Here is a 13,820-nt window from a genome sequence, read left to right on the forward strand (position 1 = left end):
TGTAACCAGATTATTTGAATTATCTATATTAAACAATTTTTCAAGTATAATATTTTACCCTGCTGGACGAGTAGCCATATCTAACAAAATACTCTTCCATTCTTTTCTTTTAAACTGCCAAATTCGGGCTGTTCCATCACGACTCCCACTTACAAACCTAATCAAAGGAAAGATACAAATAGCTTTAAGGATTTATTTTCCTAACCTCTATTCTGCAAAATATTTTCAAACATGTCTCTTCATATGCCTATATTTAACACTAAATTATAAAGTAATCTTAAAAACGATTCCCTAAACTTTTGAAAATTATTGATACTCAACACTTGCCTTCTTAACTTTTAAGGTGAATTTGATAGTATCAGTGATTGGCACTGAAAAAGCAAGCTTCAAAGAAGTTTTGGGATGACTCTTTAAGTATACTAGAATATTGGATGCAACAAGCAACTTAGTTCTGTACCATATCCTCTGTAGTTACTGGGGTCTGAAATGGATGTGTAATAGTATATTCCTTTATGCCTTCCTTCCATTAAAGAATATAGCAGTAAATATTACACCACAATTACAGGTTTTCAAATAATATGAAAATGCTTCTCTAACTTTATGTAACATCATTTATAGGCAATACATAGGGCAAGAGTCAAATTCCTATAGAATCACGTTGCAAATGAATACTTTTCCCAATATAAATGTAGAAACATTTATGAGCACATAGATTTTTGCAATTTCAGTTTAACATAAAGATGTATATATTTTATTAATATCATAAATTAACAGGAAGCAGTGACTTATCTTTTACAAATGAAATTTGCTTTGCTTCTTAATAGTTAATTTAATAAAAAATTCAACTATTTTTTCTTTCTCTATTTTAAATATGTGATTTTAATCAACAAAAGGAATATACAGCGTGGAAATTTTGTTCATTGATGTAATGAATTCAACAATTTAGTCTTTATAAGTTTTTCTAGTATGGCAAAAAACCATCTTCAATTGTTAAGGTGACTCACATCCAAGCATCAAATAATTAATTTCAAAGGAAATTTAAAGCTATTGGATTTTTTGTTTATACAGCTTCATATTTTAAAAACTTAAGTGCCTACTCTGAAAAAAAAATAAATGATAATTTTCTTACCTGCTACTAGTGTTTGAAAACTGGATGCTATCAACTTTGTCCTATAAATCAATGAAAGAAAAAAAGAGCTGAATGTAACTCTCAGACATTTTAATTAGATACGGTAATTTTTCTAAGTAATACTTACAGTATGAAACTCCAGTTCTGATATTTTCTCTGGTTGACCTGATCCAAAAAAATAAACTCTAATGATATGATCGGTACTTCCTGTGGCCAGAAACATTCCACCTATGAGAGGATCCAGTAAACACTTTAATGTAGTTTCACAACCTTTAAAAATTAAGGTTCTACAGTACTACAAACACCATCATTAACTCTATCAAGAGACCAAATTCATCATTTATTAGATATATAAACTATATAAATTATTTAATATATATTAAAATTTTTCTTTTTGAACACTTAATATTTAGTGAACTTCTCAAAATTTAACATTATGTTTAGATCAACTGCTAGAGATTGAATAATCTTTTAAATCTTAAATGAAAATCATGTTGCAATTTAAATGTACACTAACACTATATCATTTCTGAAGTTAAAAGATAAAAATTTCAAAAAGTATCGTGAAATTATCATAGTAATTGTAAAATGTCTAAGACTTTTAATCGGATGTCAAAATACCTAAGAAAATCAGTATTAATATTACCACCATTTTCCTTCTAGTTATTCAAAGAATCATAAATTTGTAGATCTAAAAGGGATTCTATATTTTATGGATCATGAAACCTGAGGGTCAAAGAGGTTAAATATGATTTCCTAAAGATCAAACAGTGGCAAATAGGAAAATCATGAACCTAAAGTCTTCTGCCTCCAAATCTAGCAACACTTTCCACCGACCATACACTGCTGGAGATGCTAGACTTTAATGTTTATTATGTTCCTAATTTTACTAATAAAAGAATCTTGTTCAACCTAAGCTAATTAGAAGGAAGACTAAAGCAGAATTACATGCAGATTCTAAAAACAATCAGTTAAAGCCCATCTCTAAGACCTACCTCTAAAATCCCTAAATTTTGAATTATCTTCTTAAGTATAGATAAGAAGCTATTTAAAACTGAAGTGTGAACTTCATAACACAGATGATGTGTTGTATTACAAACTGCCTAAGACCTAAAAGGGTAGGCAAAAGTTAGTGCGTAGCAATTGAATTACCTCCCAATGATTTATAAATGTCTATATTATTAGGATACCTCCAAAGTTCAAATGAAAAAATTCAATCTGTTACAAATCCTTTTCTTCTAATACAAGGGGGTATTATAGATATCTTAATTCAAGGTTCCAATACGTTTTTTATATTTGATCAATGTTGAACTTTATGAATGTTCTTCCTCTATAATAGTCTAAGTGAAAAATCACAACAATCTTGGATTAGAAAAAAAATCCAAAACTGTCCTGAATTCTTTTGCATTTACTTCTAATCATTATCCTCTCAGGGGAAAATTATAAAAATTTTACCATTACAGTATTTTTTACCTCACTGCAAATTCTATTTGAAAACAACAACAAATTTTAAATAGAGTCAGGGGAAAAGTTAAAAAAGAAAATCCTACCAGCACTAAAAGAAGAACAGATCATTTGGACTCCAGGTCGAGGGCGTTCGGTAAATTTTGTAGGTCTTTGACTATGATGTAAAAACAAACAAAAAAATTAAAATTTTCATCCTAATCTTAGGTTTCAAAAGCAGAAGGACCGAAATTAAACAAGAAATAACAGATGGCAGCCCAAATTAGAATTTAGAATCATTATGTTTCATGATTAGATTTTTGTGGAAATCCTAGCCATTGGTGTTTTTAGGAATTCCTGATTACGCAGTAAAATTTGCCATAATAACTTACCAAGAATGACTCCAAGGTCATTGGCACAACAGACACATAATTATTGGTTAGATTCACTTTTAATCAAATTTGACAGGTTCTCAGTATGTCATGTGGCACAACAGTGTAACATAGCGCAATAAGAAAACTATTATTTGCAAAATAGATAAGGATATTTATAAAGACTATTTTTCTGATTGTTTTTCTTTTTTTGTCTGAGAAGGAATATTGGGGAGAGAAGAGAATGTTAGGGATAGGGTTACTTCCTCCCCCCAAAAAAGTGAGAAAAAAGATCCTAGGCAACTTTCCTTTTCTAAGTATCCAGTAAATAACACGAGGAAATCCAGAAGGCAAAAGATAGCCAGCTTTGAAAGTACCAAGATGAATTTATTAGATACTCTTTAAAAAACATTAAAACATAGGGGCAGCTAGGTGGCGCAGTGGATAGAGCACTGGCCTTGGAGTCAGGAGTACCTGAGTTCAAATCCGGCCACAGACACCTAATAATTACCTAGCTGTGTGGCCTTGGGCAAGCCAATTAACCCCATTTGCCTTGCAAAAAAACAAAAAACTAAACTAAAAAAACATTAAAATAACACATATAGGTGCATGAATATGTATATGTATGTATATATTTGTATATGTGGGTATCTGTATCTCTCTATAGATAGATATATGTTCTTTTTTTGTTTTGCTTTACTTTACAGATAACAGTAACAACTACTACCATTTGTTCAAAGTGTTGAATGTGCAAGTGCCTTACAATTATTATCTCATTTTTTATCTTCATAATAACCCTGGGAGGAGGTAAATATTAATATTATCCCTATTTTACAGATGAGAAAACTAATGCTACATGACTTGCCTGGAATCTCAGAACTACTAAGTGTCTACGGCCAGATTAGTAGGTTATCCTGAGCCCATGTAGCACTCTATCCATTGTACCACTTAACTGCACTTTTTGGAATTATTTAAATTGGGAATGAAAAAAGAATACTTTAAAGACTACCTTTAATAAAAGGCTTTTTTCTTTTTGTCCTCACAAGACTACATATTTAAGAGTAGTAGGAACTATAGATCATTTATTCCAATTCCCTTATTTTATGCATCAGGATATTGAGGATTAGAGAAGTTAATTTGCTGAAGATCACACAGGTTTTAAGGAAAAGGACCATATTAGGTAACAAATTATACATCAGGTAATACAAAATGTTCAGTTTTTTAAACTGAAATTAAATACAAAGAATAGAGATTAAAACTACTTATGCCATCAATACACCAAAACATATCCAATGAACAGCAAAAAACATGATTCAATTTAAACACTATGTATCACCATATCATATTCAAAGTAATTTAAATGATTCAAAACACGAGGTAGGTGGATGGAGCAGGAGATAGAGCACAAGACCTGAAGGAAGACTCATCTCTGAGTTCAGATTCTGTCTCATACACTACCTATGTGACCCTAGGTCAGTCACTTAATCCTATTTATCTTAGTTTCCTCATCTGTAAAATGAGCAGCAAGATGGAAATGGCAAATCACTTTGGGATCTTTGCCAAGAAAACCCCAAATGGGGGTCACAGAGTTGGACACTGAACCACCGTCAGACTGAACAACAAAGCAAATATATCAGCTATAAGTGGATAAAATGCTTTGTTTTATGTTACTATTTAAAATTTTCTTTTTCTTCAGAATTTAACCAAAACCAAAAATATTTCCATTATGTATAGTAGATGAGAAAAAGAGGCTATGTGAAAAAAAAACTTACTTTATTGTTGTAATACAACATAAATTCAACATGTTACTCTCTAAACTTAGACCGTTTTTCCTTCTCAACTTCCTTTAGTTTTCTTCTGTGTACTAAAAAATTACTTCAATGATCCACTTTTTTTCTTTTTCTATTTGGCAACTCTCCCTCACCAAATCCTATCCCTAAATTTAAGAACACAATCTTTTTTTTTTTTAACAAATTAAGCATAATCAACATAATGCCATTGCAAATTAAGCAGATTCTATTTTGATTCCCCCAAATATTAATTCATTTAAAATATTACTAAATTCAAAGTAGCCATGCTCCATTATGTAATTTTTCTAAGTTTACAAATTAATCACAGTACAATTAATATATGAATCAGGTAGTAGGTCTATGGAATTATTTTTAAATCTAAAAATGCATGGGAATCATTAGTCTTTTGTGTAAATTGTGAAACCTAGTCAAGAGTTATCTTCCTTCAAATTTAATGTTATGATATAATCCTATCCTTTTGTACTAATGTTTTATTACAAGTACTAACTCTTCCTCATACAAAAAGGAACTTATATTTTCATACTGAAATTTATCAAAATTAAATTTTAATCATGGTACTTTCTCCAACATGTATACTACACTGTTTTTGTTAGGCAATGGGATTAAGTGATTTACCCAAGGTCAGCTTGTAGGTATCAAGTGCCTGAGAATGATTTGAACTCAGTCCTCTTGACTCCAGTGCTAGTACTCTATCCACTGCACAACTAGCTGCCTCAACTACACTGATTGTTAAAAGGATTTTGAAACTCTACTAAAGTTTTTCTTAGAAATACAGGTAATAAAAAATATTCTTTTGAGAGATATAATCAAATCAGATTATTTTAAGAAGCTACTTCTATAATCAATCATAAGTCCATTATCTACCTATGCCATTCAATATAATAAGTTGTATTCACAGGACTATTTGAAAATATCACCGAAGAGACAGTTTTTTAAAATTTCTTCTGTATTCTGAACGGTGAGTGGAATAGGTTTGTCTATGGGTTCAAAATAAAATGTTCTACAATAACCATAATGATAAGTTTTTTCAAACTATGAATCAGATTAAGGACACTTATAAGACATCACATTATAATGAAATGTACTTAAAAAAGATAAAAGAACACAAATATTTAAGAAAATTTTTAAATTAGCAAACATTTTAATTCCTTAATATTTTTGACATTATTATAAGTGGGCTAAAACATACAAATTAAATAATCAGAAATTGCTAAAATTAAAAAATTAGATTGCATGTGACAAAAATCAATCCACTTTGGTGGTACATTAAATCTCAAGAAACAAACTGTAAATTCAGGCTGAGATGCTTTTTTGGTTCAAGTTAGGTATAAATCTAGCTTATTCAATTCAATAAAGTTTAAAAGTAGATTTCGCACAATATTCATATCCTTCTCTTCCCTATCTAGCTATGACTGGATCTGCTTCCTTCAAATCAATATAGTCTTGAATTAACTTCCAAACCAACTAGTGAGGGGCTAAAACTTCCCAAACTCCACAGCTGCAGATGTTACCTAGTAAATATAGTGAAGAGGTTTGTTTTCTTTTTTAATCAACTGTTTAACCAATTATCTATTTTACTTTTTACTTCAATTAGTGTGACCTAACCACTTTCCAAAATCCTGATTTCTTCAATATCCAAAAAAAAGATTAACTTTTAATTGATAGATACACCACTTATCAGGAAATCTCTGAAATCGAAACTACAAAAGCATGAAGGAAAAATAGCTGTCATAAAGCCCAAATGTAATTTACTCCATAGGAAAAAAGTGACACTCTCAGGTCGGTCTACTGACTTGTTATTGTGCAGAAATTTAATAGCTTATTTAGCAAGTTTGATTAGCTGATTTCCTAGGGCAAATTTCTATTTTTAACTAAGTTTACAGACTACTTGTGCATTGTTGGAATAAATAACTGCTGGTAGAATAAATAAAAAAATATAGAATAAAGAGGAGTAAGATGGCAAAAAATATCAACCAGAAAAAAATCATAGCAATCTAAAAGTGTTTAGTTGTAGGGACAAGAAGCTTTAAATTCAATTGTCCCTGAGAATATTGCAATATGCTATTAAAAATGAAGGCTGAGTGAAATAAAAAAAAGGTAAAAATATATAATATCAATACTTTATTTAAAAAGAAGCAACAAAGAATACAATACATTTAGGGGGGAAAGTTGTTTAAAAATGATTAAAATAATTTTCAATACTTCAAAGGTAAATCTTGAAAATTCTCTTTGGTGTAATTAACATTCCAATAATATCAAATAAATCAGGACTGTGGACCTAAGTTATGAGTCTTCATGTACCTGACCAAATAAACTTTAGGAAAAGAAAAAATTATTTAGAGAAATGATTGTGATAAATAACCTTTAAAAAAGCCAAAAACCTAATATTTCAATCTTTTTTAAAATTTTTTCAGACCATATCTTCAATTGACTTTTGGACACTAACCATGACTTTCACATTCACTTAGTCTCATTTTCAACTTTTTGAAGTTAGTCTATATAACCATAAAATGACTTTAGGATCAGAATGCAACAAGTTCTCTAAAGGCCTAAAAATGTGTCTTTGTAATTATCCTTTGTATCATTTTTACCTTTGTATCATCCCAACACCTAGCACTAAGTTATACACAAAATGCACAATGTACATTTTTGAAATTACGAATTTCTACCATAGATATAATTAAAATTCCCTCCCAAATTATTGAGATTCACATTTAATTGATTTTGATTTTGAACAGAACATATCACCAAGTTGATATGATCAACAAGTGGAGTTATCACTTCCAAAGTGTGACTTTCCCATCCCAGTTTCAATATATATCATGGATCAGCACAAGAAATTACATGGGGAATTGGGGGGGGGGGGGGGGTTGCAGAAGCTGCAGATGATGAGTTAATGCCAGTAGACCACAAAGAAAAAAAATGCATGAAGTATATGTATACAGTATTGCATAATATCAACATATCTTTTAATACTGTAATAATTCAGACTTGGAGTAAAACAGGCAAAAGGAGAGGCCAAAAAATTTTACATGGATTTCTCAGATCAAAGGGACACTGCCCTCCAAATCCCATAATATAAATCTCATGATAACCATACTACAAGCAATCTATTGACTTAATATGGAAATTACTTAATGTTTTAGTCTGGTCAGCTTTTATACTCCCAGTCTATAAAGTTCATTAGAGCTACTTTTAATACTTGTTGTATATATCTCAAAGATGCTTTACTCTATACTACTTTTAAATGGTCACAAACAACTCTATTATTAACTTATCTAGGAATTTTGTGTTTATTTGTTCGTGGGGCAGGGAAGTACTTAGAAATGACAGTGAATCTATTACAACAATCCTATTCTGACCAAAGGAAAGATTCAATATCCTATTTACAATAGGAGCAATAAGTAAAGAAAATAATAGTTATTTTCTTGGTTTAGTGAAATCAGGCATTTTAGAAATTAGAAACCCTAATAAGCTTCTCTAAATCAGAACCAAATATCAGACTGCCTATATTTGACAACAGAAATCAGCTAGTTTGAGATTTCCTAAAGTGCAGGTTGGAAGAATTATTTTACACTAAAAGTTCTTAAAAAAAGATAATATGAAAGGTAAAGACTAGAAAGAAACTGGACAAAGAATAAAAGCATAAAACAATATAAAAATGATTTTCTGGCTGTGAACCATGAAATGAAGACCAAAATATATTTAAGAAAAAAGGAACAAAGGTACATATTACTACTTGGCAAAACTTTAATTGACTCAAATGCCATTCTTTGGCAGAAGAAAAAGAATCATTTTCTACAGCTTAATTCTTAAATACTTAGAAAATGTAACCATTAAACAAGACTAAATCATTTCTATTGTATATTTTAAAAAAAACTGACTTTATTTTAAGGGTTCCAGCATCCCATAGCCAAAAACATATTGTGCCATCTGCCCCTGTAGAAGAGAGATATCTCTTTGAGCCACTGCATAATGGAGAAAACTGAAAAACAAGAACAGAAAGGAAAAAAATCTTTAAACAAACATAACACTTTCTTCAAATAAAATTTATAATGGCTCTACATATTTTCTATCTTAAAAATAGTTACAAATAAAGTAAGTTATCTAGCACCAAAAACAAACATTGAAATACTGAAGTAAAGTCTATGGAATACAGGATCATTTGTATACCTACAAGGATTTTGCAAATGAAGAAGCTAAAGCAAGTCAGGGAGATTGTCAGTCAATAAACATTAAGTATTTACCACGTGGTACACATCCAGAATAAAGACACTACAAGTGGTGGAAAGGCTTTCTGGAAAAGAACTTGAGGTAAGTCTTTTAAAAAGTCAAGGTCAAAAGATAGATAGCAAAAAAGATATGGGGGACAGAGAAAGGGAGAGGGAGGGAAGAGGAACAGCAAGTAAAAAGGCAAACAACTGACAAATGAACTGTCAAAGGCAAAGAAAATCAAGAAAGCAGGTAGGTGTCCCTGAATTGTAAAGTACATGAAAGGAAGAAAAGTATAAGACAACTAAGAAGATAGGAAGGATATATGAAGAGCTTTAAGTGCTGAATGTAACATTTTATATTTGATCCTGGAGGCAGCAGGGAACCACTGATATTTACAGAATCAAGGAGGATGGAGGAATGAGGAATCAACATGGTCAGATGTTTGTTTTAGGGTCAATCACTTTGATGAATGAGTGAATAGTAGAGAGACTAATTAGAAGATTATGCAAGGTGATAAGAGTTGTACCAGGGTTATGTCTGTAAGCAGAAAAGTAAGTAAGTAAGAAGAATATGAGAGATTTTAAAGATAGGAACTAGAAATGTCAAGACTTGGCAAAAGACTAGCTATGTAGAGTAAGTTTGAGATAACTTTGAGGGTGAAAAGCCTAGATGACTTTGGAGGGTGGAACTATCAATAATAAAGAAGTTAAAGGAGGGGAGTATTTGAGAGAAAAGATGTATTCTATTTTAGACATGCAGAATTTGAGATGTCAATAAAACATTACATTCCTAGTGTCCAAAAAGCAATATGTGGTAGGTACCATACTGAAGTCAGGAGAGAGGGATAAGGGCTGTATATGAAGATCCGCGTATCATCTACATAAAGATGATATGCTAAGGTTTTTCTTGCAATTCCAGAATTCTGACTCTTGTCTTTTAAAGATAATTCAATAGAATAATTGTTACTGAAATCTAATAATGCTTAGGAACATAAATCTAGTAACCACCCTTCCAAAGTGGTCTTGAATGGAGTCTTCATCTTTTGTGAAAAAGGTTTTAGACATTTTCATTAACAAAGGCCTTTACAGATATTATCTGGATTAGTGAAAATAATGAATCTCATGAGGTGCTCAAAATTATTAAAATGCAATCCATTAAAATGGAAAACATTAGTTGGCACTATTTTAAGTCATGGCCCAGATTTTGTTTGGTGCTGAAAAAGTGATCTTTTCTTGGATCAAATTCTGAACTATAGGTTTTTGACAAGCCTCACTTCGAAGTCATATGTTGATCAAAAGAATAGTGAATCCTCCATTCACTCCCAAATACTTTGTTTTCAAGTTAAGTGATTATTTTGGAAAGTTGGAAACACTCAGATGACCTTTGTCCCTATGGCAAAAAAAATCTTGTTTCCACCTTGAGGAGGAGTCTAACAGTAATAAGCACACTCAGTTCCTCTATTAAGAGCTACCTTGAGAATTGGAAGTAAAAGTGTTAGCCAATTCCTCTGCCTAATTTTAATTTTTTTTAGTCTATAAAATACTAATGGTGGTTCCACTCCACTACTGAACAAATATAGTATTTTAAAAAAATACTTTAAAAAAGGGATAAAAAGCACTTCTATTTTTCAGTCATTACAGAAATCGTAATTAGATAAGAAAAAATTAAAAAGAACATAAATCTGACTTCTTTCTGGAGTGTTACAATTTTAATAAAGTGACTCCTATGAGGACTTTTATAGTGACTGAATAAATTAATAATTACCTGTAGTGATGTTATGGATGCACTGTGACCCTGAAGAACTGCCAAAGGAGCACATGTTCGTAGACACCACACTCGAATCATTTTATCACAACTTCCAGCAGCTATCATGGTATTTTCATAATTCACAGCCATATCTGATATTTCAGCAGCATGGCCTCTTAAAGTAGCCAACAATCTTCCATCATCTGTTGCCCAAATTTTTACAAGGCAATCATCAGAACCCTTAAAAAAATAAAGTATTATAAATCTAAACTTCTTACATTTAATTGTAAAACATTAATATTTTCAATGATCCACTTCTCAAGTACATTTTCAGACATCGCTTCAACTTAATTTTTTAAAAAAAATTGTTAAATCATCTGAATATATGACATAACAAAACTTAAAAATGTAATGACAAAATGAAGAAACTATTAGCTAAAATAAAATTTACAAGTTTTCTATTACTCTAAGAAGCCAGAAACCAAGGGTTTTTATTTCTTAATTGTCCAAATGCATCTATATTTAAATACATTTTTGTGAGTGGAATTTTAGTTTTAGCTGTCATTAAAAAAATAAGCTACACAAGCAAATAATGCTTGATAATTAAGTTCAGAAGAGGCTTTTCAAATATCTATAATTTCCTATTTATAAACATACAAACATACAAAGATACATACACACAGGCTGAAGAAAAACATTTGAGAAGATTTAATTGTAATGATACATGAGTAAGTTCTCCCCAAAAATGTTTTAGATATTTTCATTAACAAAGACATTTACAGATATATCTGGATTAGTGAAAATAATGAGCCTTATGAAGTGATCAAATTATTCAAATTTAGACTATTTAAATGGAAAATACTGTATGGCACTCTGTTTTCTCATGTTTCAAATCTTGTTCTTCTGGTTCTGAAAAAGTGATCTTTTCTTGGATCAAATCCAGAACAAAAACGAGCTTCACTTTCAAGTCACATGATGACCAAGAAAATATAATGAACATTCTAATTCCTTTGTATAATTTCTTTTGAGTTTTTTTTTTTTAGGTTTTTGCAAGGCAAATGGGGTCAAGTGTCTGAGACCGGATTTGAACCCAGGTACTCCTGACTCCAGGGCCGGTGCTTTATACACTGCACCACCTAGCTGCCCCCTTGAGTATTTCTTCAACTGTAAAAGCTTGTCTGTATTTTCCTATAAAGAATCCATAAGGGATCTACTCAAACCTGTAAGTTTCTCAAAGGAACTAAAGTATGTACCACTTGTGTTATTCATCTCTCAATCTCATTCTTGAAAAATAATAAACCCACCTAATTTTTCATTCATACAAATCCTTAACAGTGTATTTTAGACTTGTCCCTTCATAGGTGATCTTTAACAACATGGGGGCAATTAATTATCTGCTATGCATCATTAACCTTTCAGCTTCCTTTTTATTGCTCTGAGAGAATTATATTCAATAATATGCAATGATATATCATTCTTAGAATACCAATGCTAAAGAAAAGTGGGGTTTTTTTTTTGCAATATTGAATTTTAGCCAGATCATACATATCATGTATCTAGACAGGTAGTTTATTGATTCAGGTCATTATAGCCATGCCTTGAACAATGACTACAGTGGACAAAATGGGCCCAGAAGTGAGTAGGAAGAGATCTGACTGGATTGCCTTTGGCCAACTATACTGAGTTGAACTCAACTGAAAGCAAAGATGTGAGGTACTGGAAAAAGAGTTATCTGTGGATTTGCTGACAGTGAAAATGAGTGGCAAATTAGATAAATTTAAGATAAAGATATGCCAAAGGCAGATGAATAGAAGAGAGTCAGATAAAGAACAAGTAAGAAACTAACATAATAGATGTATGAAGAAAACCAGTGGCGCAGTGGACAGAGCACTGGCCTTGGAGTCAGGAGGACCTGGGCTCAAATCCGGTCTCAGACACTTAATAACCTAGCTGTGTGTCCTTGGGCAAGCCACTTAACCCCACTGCCTTGAAAAATCTTAAAAAAAAAAGTAATATGGCACAAAAATGTTTAAGAAATCAGCTGATTTCATACTTTTTCCAGCTACCATTAGAAATTGGATATAGATGAAACCAGTAACAAGGTAAGTCAGAGAGTTAAAAAAAATAGTAAGTGGTAAAGGATTCTAATGGAGTAGCTAATGACACATTAAAGTAGTAAACCATATACATAACTAATTGTGTAAGCAAGAAGCTACAATTAGGGAAATGGACTAAGACAAGGGGAATATGTCAAAGCAACCATTTATTGTGGTTGTTGTTTTGTCCTCCCCTTCATTTTCAATACTTAAAAAAAATCTTTTTTATTTATTTAAGGCAATGGGGCAACTGACTTGCCCAAAGTCATATAGCTAGGTTATTATTAAGCATCTGTGGTTAAATTTGAACTCAGGTCCTTCTGACTCCAAGGCTGGTGCTCTATCCACTAAACCACCTAGCTGTCCTTCCCTTCATTTTCGAAGAAGATCATGACACCAGGGAGGGAGGGGATCTCATGACATGTACATGAATTAGATATGAATGATTAGATGCTGTCACCAGTCTCACTTTCTTTTCCAGAATCATTTGGATTCAGTGGCCAGATATGAGTCAGGACAACTGGAAATGGCCTTGGATGCAAGACAATCAGGGCAAAGTGACTTGCCCAGGGTCACATCTACTAAGTGTCAAGTGTCTGAGGTCACATTTGAACTTGGGTCCTCATAACTCCAGGATCAATGCTCTACCCACTGCACCACCTAGCTGTCCTCGTAAGAGCTAAGAGCAGAGTCAATTTGGATAAAAGAGTGGAAGAGGTAATACAGTAAGGGGAGAATCAAAGAAAAAGTGAGAAATCTTTAATTCTATTATAATAAATACATTTAGAACCCAATGATACAGTGTTTGAAAAGGCAGAAACAAATTATTTGAGAAAGAATTCCATACAAATAATGCTGGGAAAATCAGAAAGCACTGTGGCAGAAATCAGGCTGAGAACAACTCACATCCCATCTCACAATAATTTCAAAACGAATGTGTCCCGAATATCACATCACTAAAAAAAAAATAGAAGACATATATTATATCTTTCCTAATTGTGGATAGGAG

The 13,820-nt window shown here is 31.7% G+C and overlaps 1 protein-coding gene across 9 annotated transcripts in view; it reads right to left on the minus strand.

The window, feature by feature from the left end:
- Positions 1-13,820, minus strand: part of PHIP (PHIP subunit of CUL4-Ring ligase complex) — a 192,520-nt gene that overhangs the window by 118,208 nt on the left and 60,492 nt on the right. For 7 of the 9 annotated variants that reach the window (XM_074237360.1, XM_074237361.1, XM_074237359.1 and 4 more), the window contains exons 8-13: positions 10,734-10,955; positions 8,639-8,739; positions 2,680-2,750; positions 1,257-1,357; positions 1,130-1,170; positions 59-157 (exon numbers count right to left, since the gene is read on the minus strand). In XM_074237360.1, the coding sequence (XP_074093461.1) occupies positions 59-157; positions 1,130-1,170; positions 1,257-1,357; positions 2,680-2,750; positions 8,639-8,739; positions 10,734-10,955 (635 nt within the window). The other 2 variants (XM_074237362.1, XM_074237367.1) reach the window with 2 other exon arrangements.

This window comes from Macrotis lagotis, chromosome 5, assembly GCF_037893015.1.
Source record: "Macrotis lagotis isolate mMagLag1 chromosome 5, bilby.v1.9.chrom.fasta, whole genome shotgun sequence".
Classification (NCBI taxonomy): Eukaryota; Metazoa; Chordata; class Mammalia; order Peramelemorphia; family Peramelidae; genus Macrotis; species Macrotis lagotis.